At 38.3% G+C, this 12,701-nt stretch overlaps 3 protein-coding genes across 8 annotated transcripts; 2 read left to right on the forward strand and 1 right to left on the reverse strand.

The window, feature by feature from the left end:
* The first annotated feature begins 805 nt into the window (after positions 1-805).
* On the forward strand, positions 806-3,853 carry LOC109857362 (nitrogen permease regulator 3-like protein). 6 transcript variants are annotated; one of them, XM_020433578.1, is made up of 9 exons: positions 848-933; positions 1,057-1,233; positions 1,320-1,537; positions 1,735-2,006; positions 2,074-2,169; positions 2,250-2,465; positions 2,626-2,983; positions 3,131-3,307; positions 3,437-3,853. In XM_020433578.1, exons 3-9 carry the CDS (start codon positions 1,376-1,378, stop codon positions 3,803-3,805), a joined length of 1,650 nt encoding a protein of 549 aa, XP_020289167.1. In that variant the 5' UTR covers positions 848-933; positions 1,057-1,233; positions 1,320-1,375; the 3' UTR covers positions 3,806-3,853. The 6 variants fall into 6 exon arrangements, with proteins under 6 accessions (XP_020289165.1, XP_020289166.1, XP_020289167.1 ...); XM_020433576.1 differs by having other exon boundaries at positions 806-888; positions 1,057-1,537; XM_020433577.1 differs by having other exon boundaries at positions 815-888; positions 1,060-1,537.
* A 479-nt stretch (positions 3,854-4,332) lies between these two features.
* On the reverse strand, positions 4,333-7,382 carry LOC109857371 (annexin B11-like). The gene is made up of 5 exons (XM_020433597.1): positions 7,301-7,382; positions 5,585-5,812; positions 5,255-5,448; positions 4,935-5,154; positions 4,333-4,758 (listed from the first exon to the last, which is right to left on the reverse strand). The coding sequence occupies exons 2-5, from the start codon at positions 5,597-5,599 to the stop codon at positions 4,333-4,335; spliced, it is 855 nt and encodes a 284-aa protein (XP_020289186.1). The 5' UTR covers positions 5,600-5,812; positions 7,301-7,382.
* A 59-nt stretch (positions 7,383-7,441) lies between these two features.
* LOC109857372 (tetra-peptide repeat homeobox protein 1-like) lies at positions 7,442-8,703 on the forward strand. Its single transcript, XM_020433598.1, has 3 exons — positions 7,442-7,594; positions 7,868-8,117; positions 8,312-8,703. Exons 1-3 carry the CDS (start codon positions 7,493-7,495, stop codon positions 8,701-8,703), a joined length of 744 nt encoding a protein of 247 aa, XP_020289187.1. The 5' UTR covers positions 7,442-7,492.
* Positions 8,704-12,701: the final 3,998 nt, after the last annotated feature.

Consider the following 12,701-nt stretch of genomic DNA (forward strand, 5'->3'; position numbering starts at 1 on the left):
GAGGTCAGTGACATTACTGTAGTATGTATATAATACATATAATACAATATGAAGTATAATATTATAAATATATAATAAATTATATGTATAATATGTATTATTTAATGTTATATATAATATAAATTATAGTCACGTTATTTTCACGTATTGTTTTTCTACTCTTTCCTGTCACGTGACTTTAGTTACGTTTTTAATTTTCTTTACATATACGACGAACTGTCTCAAAATCGCTTTTAATTATTTCAGGTGCGATATATTCGACTTCAAATGCGCATTTCTCGGTCCAAATGCCTTTTTTAATATAGGACACATCACAAACGCGCGTTACGAGCACGCTATTATTTTTATTTTAACATATTCCGTCAGTAGACACAACATGTCACCGCGATGACAGCTAGTACACGTACGACAGTATGATATGAATCGAGAAACACATTATCCGAGAAACGTCACCGAGACGTCCAATCAACGTCGCGGAAAAGAGGCAACAATCAAGATCGATAGAATCGATTCTGATTATTTGCACACACTTTTTCTTGTAGGAGGAGAGGATGGTACTGACCTATTTTTTCGAACAAAAAACCTGAAGAAGCCATCACCAGGGCTGTATCCAGTTAAGCAAGATGGAACGAACGAACGCAGAAAATGCAGGAAATATAGGAATTGAAAGAAGTCGAGAAAGTGCAGACACTGTTGCGGAGCATGCGCAGTAACACAGTTGTCTTGCTTAACTAGACACAACCCTGGCCGCTCTCAGTCTTCTCTTTTGCCATCAGCGAGATTTTCGATTCGCGCGCGTTATTGCGATGATTTGTTTTCGATAATCGCAGAACGAGCAAAGAATATCGAACAACGTCAAAGAGATGGCGGTACCAAACGATTCTTCATGTATGCACGTGTACCGTAGTACACATATGTACATACGTATATATGGTATGGGTTTTGTACTGAAGCAAGAAATTGACCAATCACAGTCAAATCACAGAAGAATAATCGATTGTGATTAGTCAATTTCTTGTTTCTGACTTCTGATTTATTACTAATATCTTGTTGTAGAAGGCCCTTTAAACTAATGAGTAAGGAAAAGCTTGATCATATCGGGAACAACAAAAACTGATGATTGACAGAGAATTCAAGAGAATTGTCAGCAATTGTCAAGCTTGTTAGAATAGTCAGCGAAGCTCAAGAATCAGTAAAAATCCATTCGATCGACAGAATTACGTTTCAGTACGTGTAAGTGCAATGTGCAAATACTGACACAAAGAGGAAAAGAATACCAACACTTCTAATGTTTATAAATAAACGAAGTAAATGTTTAGACCAATTTGAAACAAGTAAAAATTGGAAGAATTAGGAAACCTGACTGTGAGACAATATGGGTATCTATCCGTTGAGTGTGATTTTGGTAAAAAGCGATAGCAAGGGTGATAGACTTCTATTTCGGTATCCACATATGACAGATCACATAAGGGAATCCGGTCAGTGCACCAAACGAAAAACACCTTATTCATTGATCAATACAGAGGATTTATTGCAGGTAATTTTATTTCTTTTATGGTATATATCATGTGGTCATGTGTGTCTATGAATATGTTTCCTATCACATCTTCTGTTAATTCTATTAATCATCACGGAACATTTATATCTAATAATTTGTCTTGACAATATAAATATTATTATATTTAATAATATATTTATGTTACTCATTTTATGTATGTAAACAATTTGTTCTAGTCATTGACATTTCCGACATCAAATATAAGTAATGGAAATCTAACCGGTCTAACGGACGAAGTTCTGTCCACTTTGTTTGCCGTAAAACCTGAATTGTACGAACAAAAATTTGAATTGAAAATAAACGATGTTCGATTTGTTGGACATCCGACTAAAGTTCCATCTCACGCTTCAAAAGAAGTACATTCTCCCATGCTTTGTAACATAGTCTTTGCGTTACATGCACAGGCAAGCTATTCAGTAGTAAAATGTTATTACAATCTAAGCAAAAGGTAATATATTCTATATGTGTATACATATGTATGAGTATATGTATAAAAGCACATTTATGATATTTAGGTTGGGTATAGCACTAAGACATGAAGAAAAGAGATGTGGCTTTCTGACAGATGAATTAAAGATAATGGTGTCCACACATGATGAAATTGCTGGAAGGTTAACTTACTTATTTCTATATTCTTTTATCACACGCGTATTATAAACATAATGTTACATTTAATATACATGCGGTTCAGATCAGAAGGTGAAAGTGATTGTGATGAGTCACCATACGAATTAATTCTTCAAAGAAGCTCGCTTGCACGCGGCTTGAAGTCTGTGTTCAGTAATCTGAGCACTTCCGGCATAGTTAGCATCATAATCAACAAATGGATCCAAGTACGTTTCTGTCTTCCTCAGAAAGTTCATCTATCGCACAAGAAGGGTCTTCTTGATCCCGAAATTATAGACAGGTTTGTTCAATGCTGCAATTATATAATTTTTACACATAATGCAATCAAGTGGAATTAAGTAACAATTGTTATTGCGTAACTTTTCAGATAATTACAATTTGTATGTAAAAATATACGTGTAATTTTGAATTAGATTTTAATATTATTAAATTAATTTTAGATTAGTATTGTTAGTATTTTTCAGATGTTTAAAGAGTTTGAGGCCTTACCACGGCGTACTTTTACTAACTGATCCGTTGGAGTTGTTGGAATCTTTGCAAATAGATAGTTCTCCGGCACTCAAGCGGTTCCTTCAGATGTACAATCCGTTGAAAAGTCTACAAACTTTGGCTGCCGATTCGGATCTGACACTAGCACAAGTGTTTCAACTAGCTAGCCACTTGGTTTATTGGGCAAAGGCCACAATAATTTATCCACTCTGTGAAAGCAACGTCTACGTTGTCTCTCCCGATGCGGCATTAACCAATCAATTACTAGAGTCATTCTCCGAACAATTCCCAGGAGTTTGTTTACTTCAAGTACATACACACATCATTTTCCTCGTTTTCTATAAGTTCTCTCTATTTAGCAAATATATATTTTAAATTTAATTTAATTTTTACTAAAATTCTAGAAATCTTATTACGTATAAAACTGCTAATTCACAATTTCTTTTTTTTATTTAGGTAATTAGCGATTTCTCTTTACCTACATCTATCAGTCAAAAGTTAAGTCCCTTAAGCCAGTCGCAGCAACAAACACAGTTGATAAAGATAATTATATGGTTACTAAAGAATCAGGTGCTCCTACAGTTACACACATATGTGCGATATGTGCCGACAGTTTACGGACGTTTATCACAAGTAAGTCACAATGCAATTTACATCTAAATGTGCATTGAATGAGAGAAGAGGGGAGAATACACCGCAATTTTAGTAACACGCTTCTGAAACACTGTCTTTTTAATGATCTTTTTTTATTCTTAATATTAGGATGCAAAGGATCAGGAAATCCACGACACAATCGCGACAGAAGAAAGTGAAAGCATTTGGAGCGCCGGTGACACGCCGAAAGGAACGCCTACGGAAATCAAAGAATTAACGCTCACGGCCAAGGAGGACATACTGTACGATTATCAATCGGAAGATTACAATATTCTATCCGACGATAAGAAATTGCTCGATAGATTATGTCGTCTTGGTTATTTTAACGGCGATTATCACTTAGAAGAAATTATGTATTTGGAAAACATTGACAGATCTCAGTTGTTACAACTTCTGGACAAATTTCGAGATATATTAATGGTTTCCGAGTGCGAGGATCCTACCATTGCACTCTTTTATAATAATTCAGGTTCTTGATTTTACAAACAAATACGTTATATTTACAAAAATAACGTATTTGTAAATAATAACGATAATTTGCAATAATAATAATTTATATAAGTATTGTATATAATGCATGTTAAATTGTATGCATATAATAAAATTTAAAAGAATCTTTGTATTTAATTTATATATGGAAAAATATGGTAATTTTATTTTAATATTGCGCTGGTTATTTCTATTTGTTCATTGCAACAAAATTTAGATACAACGTATTGTGTGTGCAATAACGTAATCTAATTTGTTCTCAAGAAATTATATTGTAATTCTTTGAACTTTTCTTAAATGTGTTTCGCAATTACAAATACATATTTCATATCTTTTCATATGTAAACAATATCAATATTTTATATGTGTTAAAAGTAAATCTATCTTCTTCAAAGGTTTTTTAACATAAACATTCTAAAACCTAGTCTCAAAAAAACTATATAAACTACAAAATATAAGTAAAATTTTTCTTAGGATAATAAAAGGAGCAAGATACGTGCTCTCGACGAGTCCCTTCAGTTCTTGTCAGTCTTTCTCTTCTTGTGCTCATGAATGATATGATCGGCATGGGAATCGTGATCGTGATAGCCGTAGTCGTGACCGTAACCGTGTGCAAACGCATGGCCGAGCCCGTGGCCGAAGCCGTGGGCGAGACCGTGAACAGCTCCATGGCCCAAATGCAAGACGGTTGGGACATGACCGTGAAGATGAGCCGGCGCATAAATGGAACCATCAAGACCGCCGGCAAACAGCGAGAGTGGCGATGGGATCGGGTGCAGCGGAAATGGCGGTGGAAGCGGGTGCAGCGGAACTGGCACCGGCACCGGCACCGGCACCGGATGTTTCACTGGAACTGGAATCGGTTGCTGTACCGGCACCGCGACCGGCACCGGATGCTTCACAGGAATCGGCACTGGATGCTCAACGGGAATCGGCAGCGGCTTTGTGTACGGAAAACACGCGCGAAAATTAATTATTAAGATTAATTTAAAAACGAAACACATAGATACAATAATATTCGATAAAATTTTCTTCACGAGAAAACAAAAAATGATTAATATTTGTCAATAAATAAATGACTCATTGCTATAAACATGAAACAAGTGATACAAATTACCTGAGGCACCGGTATAGGAATGGGGACCGGTTTGTGAACAATCTTCTCGATCGGCACCGGCACGTGATACGGTTTCTCTATGATCACCGGCTCCGGAACTGGAACCGGCTTTTCGAGCACCACATGCTTCGTTATGTACACCGGAAACGTCTTGACGATTTCGGGTGTCAGGGCGATACCGCCTCTACCGTAAAACGGATACGCGTCTGCCAAATGCAACCTGACGGTCGACAAGGAAATGATGACAAGAGCAACGTATGAGATCAACTATATTGCTATCAACATGATTTTGTGTGTGTCTCGGTAGATTATATTTTTACCCTGCGTGTAGATTGACTTCCGGCAGTTTGAGCCCTTTCCAAGGGGCATGACCGATCGACCAGGGGTGTCCATGTCCGTATCCGTGAGGACCCGATAGACCGATCCATCCGTCACTACCAACGATTCCTCGTTTCTGCTGCTTCGCATCGTCCGAAGCGAGCGCTCGAGTGACGCATAGTAACGTCAGGAACAGCTAAAACATATATATATTGCGTTTTTTTTCAATGAACAAAAAAATACTTTAACTATTGCGCGTTTGAACGCGGCTGGTGAACAAATTTGATCTTATATATCCCGCGCGATTTCATTGCAACGGGAGAAAAACTTACAGGAATCCTCGACATTGCTCTCTCTCGTCACGAACAAACTGTTCGCAAGATCGTCACAACGAAGGCCTTTTATATTCGCGGACAGTGTCACTTGACAGTTTGACGGGTCCAGATCAGGTCGCGAGTTCTCGTCTTTGATCAAATCGGGAACTCGCCGATCGGTGTCTCCCGAGCTTCCGCCGATGAAAGTTGCCAATGACGAATCCGGTCCGCATTCTTTGCAAAACTCTACTCGAGAATTGTATGCGGAAGTTTACAGATTTTTTTTTTTTTTTTCAAATAAATTACACGCATCTCAATTTTTTGTCATAAAGTCTATTTTTTCATACGCGCGTTTCACACGAGCTACAAACGACACCAGTTTCCCGCTCGATTACGAGCTTCCAACTTGGCTTACGCCATAATTACGTTCGAAACACTTACCTACATCCCTCTTCGCACCTGATTAATTATGTCTGAATCGCACTTCCGCGCACGTACACAAAAGAAAAACGTTCGAGAATTTCACGCGCCGTCTAACGATCCAGCACAACTATCGGCTAGTGCGAATACGTGCGAACATCGTTCGATCTTTCGCAAACAAAAAACCTGATCTTTTTTCAGCTCGCTTATTTATTTAAAAAATTACAAACTGAAAACGAGATTCTTTCGCGAAGAAGCTGCTGATGTACCATGCCAAGAAGGTGCTATGTAAATACGCTTCAAAGAGAGACGAGACAGAGCAGACGCACAAAAATAAAAAATTGTACACATACATATGCAAATATAAGAAAGTAAAAGCGCGAAGATGTTTAGGGTACGCGCGAAAAGGAAAACGGAAAACGAATGACAAAGAATGCGGAACGCGACGCCGAAGAGGAAGCGAAGAGGAAAAAAACGTGAGATCGTTTCTTCAGCAACAAACAGATCTTCTTGTCTTTGAAGTTTTCTCACACAGTTCATGCACGGACGTTTCTTTGTTACACGAACACTTTGTGTGTGACATTTCGCTAATTCGCAATAAGGCGAACCTTGGCCAGTGTCATTGGGTGTGTATGCTGCCGCTGTTACGCGTTCGTCGCCGCCTCGAGCGTCGCTGATGAATAATGAATGGCGAGTAACGTGGTCGGCATTAGAAACGCACGTGGCCGACCGGTGTTAGAAAATGAAAGTTAGGAAAGTCGGGTAACGCGGAAGCGAGAAGAGAAAAAAACTCGCGCGCGTGCAAAGCTCCACCCTCCACCGCGTCGTAATCCCGCCGGTCGAATAAAGGGCGGAAGGGAAGAGAACTACGTGATCCTCAAAAGCGGACATTTGCGCGCACTCGGCATTTTATGATTGACTGAGTTAAAGTTCTGAAGGATAATAATTTCGGGATGTGTAAACCAAACATTTGGTACATAATTTTTGAATTATTTAATTTTTTTTTAATTGAAATTCGCGCACTTTGATAATGTTGCGCGTTGATCTGCATACGGACGCGCTCTTTGTACCTCTAGAGATAATTTATTTGCTGTCAGTCTAAATGTAATCTCTCTAATCCTCCAACGCGGAGCTTTCGTTTATTTCGTAATAATATACGAAGCGCGTGTAAGCGTTTCGATCGATTTCACTTGACGTACGTACGCGCTTCGATGTATAGCGCGGGGGCTATCTTACGATCTCTGGAAAACCCATAATATCGCGTTCACAGCGCGCATTGATAATGTGTGCCTCGGGATGCTTCTTCTTTGTCACCTTTATTTGACTGCGGGAGAGAAAAGCGCGGCCTCAATCGCAACCATTTGGCCGCTACCCAGATTCAGACAAGCAGCGAAAGTGTATCGGCCATTGAATATCGGCGATTGTGTTCCTCTTCTCTCGCGCCCGGTCTGTGACCGAATGCTTGGCACCCACACCCATACGTCGGCTAATGTACTATAAATATATATGGGGGGTCACGAATCTAAAGCAAACTCAGTTTTTCGTCGACATCGCGATCGGCAACTGGAACTCGAGCGGATCGACAAGGACGTCATGAAGCTTCTTCTGGTATCGTCAGTGCGAATCTTTGGCAGATTTCAATTTTGTCGTTACGAGTTCGATTGCGAGTTCTGAACGCAGCGATACGTCGAAGATCGAGAACGCGATACGATTGATTCGAAGTGAATGAATTGTGTTTCGCGCGTTCGTGAGACGCGGCGAACGGAATCGCGCGATCTTCGCGAAACAATAAAAAAAAAAAATAATACAAATAGTGGCAATAGTATTGAAACTAATCTCCCAATTGTTCGATCTTTCAATATCATTTTTTATTTATTGCAGGTACTGTCGCTGCTGTTGGCCGACAGCTTAGCGATTACTGTCGAAAATTACTCCAAACGACGGATCGATGCTCCCGCAGAAGAGAAGAAATACGGCAAACGAGAATTAGACGGGTTGGGATACAGTGACCATCAGGAATACGTGTACGGTCCGCCGGCGCCTCCGGTTTACGAGATTCCAGCGCCCGATCTTGCACATCCGATACCTGGACACGTACCGGAGCCGCCAGCCGTTGCCGTTCATCCAGTCGGTCAGTAAAACGTCAAACTCACCACACATGCACATGTGTTTCTCGTCTGTATTATTTTTATCTATTTAATTAAATTGTGCATGTAGTTAGTTCTTCAAGTAAATGTTTTTTGCACAAAACTCGCCCACCTAATATACAAATGAAACATAACGATTTCATCGAGACGATTACTTGATCTGTTTTTCTTGTTTCAGCATCGGTTCCCGTTCCCGTTCCACAACCGGTGCCACAGCCGGTGCCGCATCCGATCGCGGTGCCCGTCGCGGTGCCGGTACCCAAGCACATACCGGTCGCCGTGCCCGTGCCAGTGGCAGTGCCGGTGCCCAAGCCGTATCCGGTCACCGTGGAGAAGATCGTTCACGTAGACCGACCGGTGCCGGTGCCGATCGAAAAACCAGTGCACATTCCGGTGGATCGGCCGGTGCATGTGCCGGTGCCGGTGCCGAAACCGTATCCCGTCACTTTCGAAAAGATCGTGCACGTGGATCGGCCGTACCCGGTGCACGTGGCCGTACCGGTGCACGTGCCGAAACCGTATCCAGTGCCCATCTCCATACACGCGCACTACAAATCGCACGGTTGGTAACGCGCCGGTATCTATACGGCAACTGTTATTATATTTTTTTTATGGTCGGAAAACAAGTTTTGCTATATTATATGGCAAAGCAGAAAAAATTTGCCAAGTCTATTGAATGATTCACCAACAAAATTTTAAACAACAGATCTGACAAATTTTTCCGACTGGCCTTGTAATAATTAATCCTCTTGCTACTCGAGCAAAAATATTTTTTCACGTGTGGTTACTTAACGTAGTTGTAATAACGTGTTCGAAATAATATAAGGTTTTTTACTCGTACAATTGTTGTTGTTAATCACAGTTGATCTTGCCTGACTGATGTGCTTTGTCAAGAGTCGAGTATTGCGTTGGCGAATTTTTATACCCCGCGCGTTGATTTCAAAAATAAATGATATATCACTATAAAAGGAAGTTGTGGTTTTGATAATCTGACAAAAAAAAAAAAAACGTGTGTAACACACACACACACACACGCACAATAAGTTTGAAACGTTTTTTAAGAATCCTAACTACGTCTTCCGCTGGTGAGTTTAAAATAATACCACTGTCATCCATGAACTTGTTCAATTAATAAGTATCGTTATTACCATCATTAATGCAGTAACAAGTTTTCGCGCAATACTTGTGAGATAGTTACAAGGTAAGACTATCCTTTATGTCACACGGTAAGACGTAGTTTTTTACAAAGTAGACGAACACGTTTTTCCTGTACTTCGCAAAAAGTTACAAAAACTGTACGAAGTAATTGTAAAATTTTTTGTGACAATCAAAACATTCTTAATTTTCAACTATATTAGTCATAAAAATAAATTTTTTGTGAAGAAGAAAAAAAGAAATTCTCTCTGATAGTTTATATATTCTCTCTAATAGAATATTTTTGCAAATTTTTAATTTGAAAAACTTAATATTGTATCTGTTGTAGACTTCATACTTTAGAAAGTTGTTTTTTAAACAAAAGAAACGATCAGGATAAAAAATAATATAATTTCTAAAATCTAAAATCTAAATGCAATACTTCGAAATCAAATATAGTTGCTAAAAACTCGGGAGAAAAGCATTGAAGAATCGCGCTTGCAAAAATTTGGCGTATTATTGTTATCTGACAAATCGTATTGGAACAAAGTCGACCAATGAGGTGCTATAGCGTGTCCTCGGAGTTCCTCGATGCTCGCGCATCGAGCGATGGCGGCGTGGAAAATGTCGCACCTATGCCCAGCTATACGGAAAAGTGTACCGATGGAGGCGATGTGAAAAGGTCGCGTTTTCCACGTAGCGGCTTTTCTCATGCATTGTTGACGAATGCTGTTAGTCGCATGCATTGGACGGCTCGTGTGTTTAAGAAGCACCTGTATATATAATTCCTTCTGCTTTCGCTTATATATCCGAGAAGAGAATTACACTTTCCAATTTCTTAATTTCGATGAGTCCGCTAATTATGTCCTGCCTGTTGCAATTTACTCTTTTAACATATTGTCTTTATTAAATTCTAAGCACAAATCAATTGTAAAAATGATTAGAATCCCGAAAGCAACTTAACATAGTCCCGACAAATTATTGTAACAATTTATATGGAAATTTTGAAAGAAACTAAAATAAAAAATCACATATAGATTTATGTTTAGCAAAGAGTAATTAAAGTCATTTTGAAAAAGCAACATAAGTGTTTAAAGAAGCAATCAAGTTCTCTATTACAGAGAAAAGGAGGCTGTGCAAATAGACCGTGTTGGCTATAAAAAAAAAAAAAAGAAAGAAAAATCTAACTATACTCGATCTCGATGTATCAGCGATTGGTGTATGCGAACAAACGCGATTGGCTTCTATGTGTGATTTATTGATCGTTGTTATTCGCTTTACGGCTGTTCCGTAAATAAAGTGCGGAAGCACATGGAAGCGTTCTCGCCCTCTGTCATCTGAGAAAACAGATTCGTGTCATTCGTCAAACGTGGTCTGAAAAAAGAAAATCGTAACCCCGTTACCACGGCGAACCCGCGTATCTCTCTTCTCTGTCACCATAGTCTCTCAGTATCTCGAGAGACTCGTAAATACGCGGATTTGCTTTCTCCCCATGCGTAGATACGCCGCACTTTCGCGAGAAAAGCAGATCGTACACATTTTTTTACGCAATTTTTTTTCTCGTCGAATTACTCTCGGTAGATATTCATGCGCTCTGAACTTTACGACGGCTGTTCGCAAGTAACATCTTCTCGCAAAGTTGTGTCAAAAAGCGACGAAGTACAATTTTTCATTTTGGTGTTTTAGACTTGGACGAGTTTTCTGGAATTTATATTTTTCGCGTCTCAATGAGAATTTGTACGCTTCGATTTCACGTGAGAAAACTTGATTGGGAACCGACTGTACGGTAAATAATGCCGAAGTGTAATTGCAGCTATTCCGTGTGAAAAAAGAAACACGCGCGTAATTTGGTGGCGAGATTTTCGCTCGCGAATTCGAAATGCAAGAGTGCTCTCCGTTTTACGGTGTTTAATCCAATAATATATATTGTCCGGTAATATTTATAAATAAATAATATTACAGAGAAACTGAGAGAAAAGTAGAAAATAAGCAACAATATAATCATGCTGCACAACCAAATGTTTTCTATACATTGATCCTCGAAAATTAGTTTTGATTTTCGTGTTATTTTGTATGTTCTTTTAATAAAAACCATTTTTCTGAACAAATGTTATTAATTTTTCACCGTTTGCTTGTTCCAAACGTGTCATTAAAACACATGACATTCTTTCAATATCGGAGGATGAGACTATCGGAGGATCTCAGATTGTGTGTTGATGTCGAAAGAAAAATTAGAGCGAGAAAATTCGAAGTATCCAAGTCACCGTGTGACATTGTACACGACTTCCAAATACGCAGTTTTGACGGTCGTTACAACTAATAGACTTTCTCGGAGGTAAGTTTTTCTTTTCCCGTGCGCGAGCTTCGGCTTTCTTTCTGCATATGTAACGATTTATTTTAATGGAACATCGGTGGTTACGGTAACTACGTCTCCGATAGACAATAATGCACAACGAAGTGTCGCAAGTGCTATAGAATATGTATCTATAGCCCACTCATATTTAATTGATCCTTCGGCGCCTTTTGCGTTCGATAGGCGTTACACTTGACACCAAAGGCGAGAATCTATAACGGCGACTTAAAGGCGACAAATATCACGATCGAAACAAATGACCTCTGAAATACACAGCTCGAAACACAGTTTTTTTCGCGCATATTGCAATGTTGCAAACTATACACTTAACGTACACCCTTTACATGCAATCAATGAGCAAACTATGTGTGTCTCATAAAATTTGATGATGGTCGATTCACATAAGCTTGTACACACATATCGGTAACAATTCAAAATTAAATTGATGATATTAAAAAATGATTTTTTAATACAAGAATAAAAAATTTTTGTATTTAAGTAAATATTGGTGAAACTTGTAGTCTTAGAGTTTGTGACATGTTTACAATATATTTCTCATATTAATTCTTGAAACTTTTATTACTGATGGTTTATTTAAAAAGTGCTAAAAACATATTGGGGGTGATAATTTTCAAACATACATATGTGTATATATCATAAATATTCTATTAATTAAATACATTAAATAAATATTATATTAATACAGTATATTTAATATTTCATATTCTTCTTAATATTTTGCAAATATATTCTTTACAAATGCTAGTTTATTTTGGAATTGCAAAAGTAGGACAATCTAGAAAAAAAATATAAATTTAGAGAAAGATGTCAAAAAATTACAAATATATGTTTAAAACGCTTCGATGAACACGAAATCGAGTATAAATGAAATATTGTTTATCTCGTGGTAGCCATCATTTGAAATTACAAAATATTTTTGACAGTATTTAAACACAATTAATTCTGATAATTAAAAATATATTTAATAGCATCAAACGTCTCTTCGAGACGCATAATTACTTTAATTATCTCCGAGATGATAAAATTTGTATCAAGAAACATGAATACGTGTCACAAAGGA

The sequence above is a fragment of the Pseudomyrmex gracilis genome, unplaced genomic scaffold, assembly GCF_002006095.1.
Source record: "Pseudomyrmex gracilis isolate BER0280 unplaced genomic scaffold, ASM200609v1 scaffold_156, whole genome shotgun sequence".
NCBI classification, from domain to species: Eukaryota; Metazoa; Arthropoda; class Insecta; order Hymenoptera; family Formicidae; genus Pseudomyrmex; species Pseudomyrmex gracilis.

Coding starts and splice junctions, on each gene's coding strand:
- LOC109857362 (XM_020433576.1), top strand. CDS start 1,376: ATGGGTATCTATCCGTTGAGTGTGATTTTGGTAAAAAGCGATAGCAAG. Junction 1,538..1,734: donor ATACAGAGGATTTATTGCAG/GTAATTTTATTT, acceptor AATTTGTTCTAG/TCATTGACATTTCCGACATC. Junction 2,984..3,130: donor CAGGAGTTTGTTTACTTCAA/GTACATACACAC, acceptor TTTTTTATTTAG/GTAATTAGCGATTTCTCTTT.
- LOC109857371 (XM_020433597.1), bottom strand. Junction 5,155..5,254: donor GAAGTCAATCTACACGCAGG/GTAAAAATATAA, acceptor GTCGACCGTCAG/GTTGCATTTGGCAGACGCGT. Junction 4,759..4,934: donor TTCCTATACCGGTGCCTCAG/GTAATTTGTATC, acceptor CCGTACACAAAG/CCGCTGCCGATTCCCGTTGA.
- LOC109857372 (XM_020433598.1), top strand. CDS start 7,493: ATGGGGGGTCACGAATCTAAAGCAAACTCAGTTTTTCGTCGACATCGC. Junction 7,595..7,867: donor ACGTCATGAAGCTTCTTCTG/GTATCGTCAGTG, acceptor TATTTATTGCAG/GTACTGTCGCTGCTGTTGGC. Junction 8,118..8,311: donor CGTTGCCGTTCATCCAGTCG/GTCAGTAAAACG, acceptor TTCTTGTTTCAG/CATCGGTTCCCGTTCCCGTT.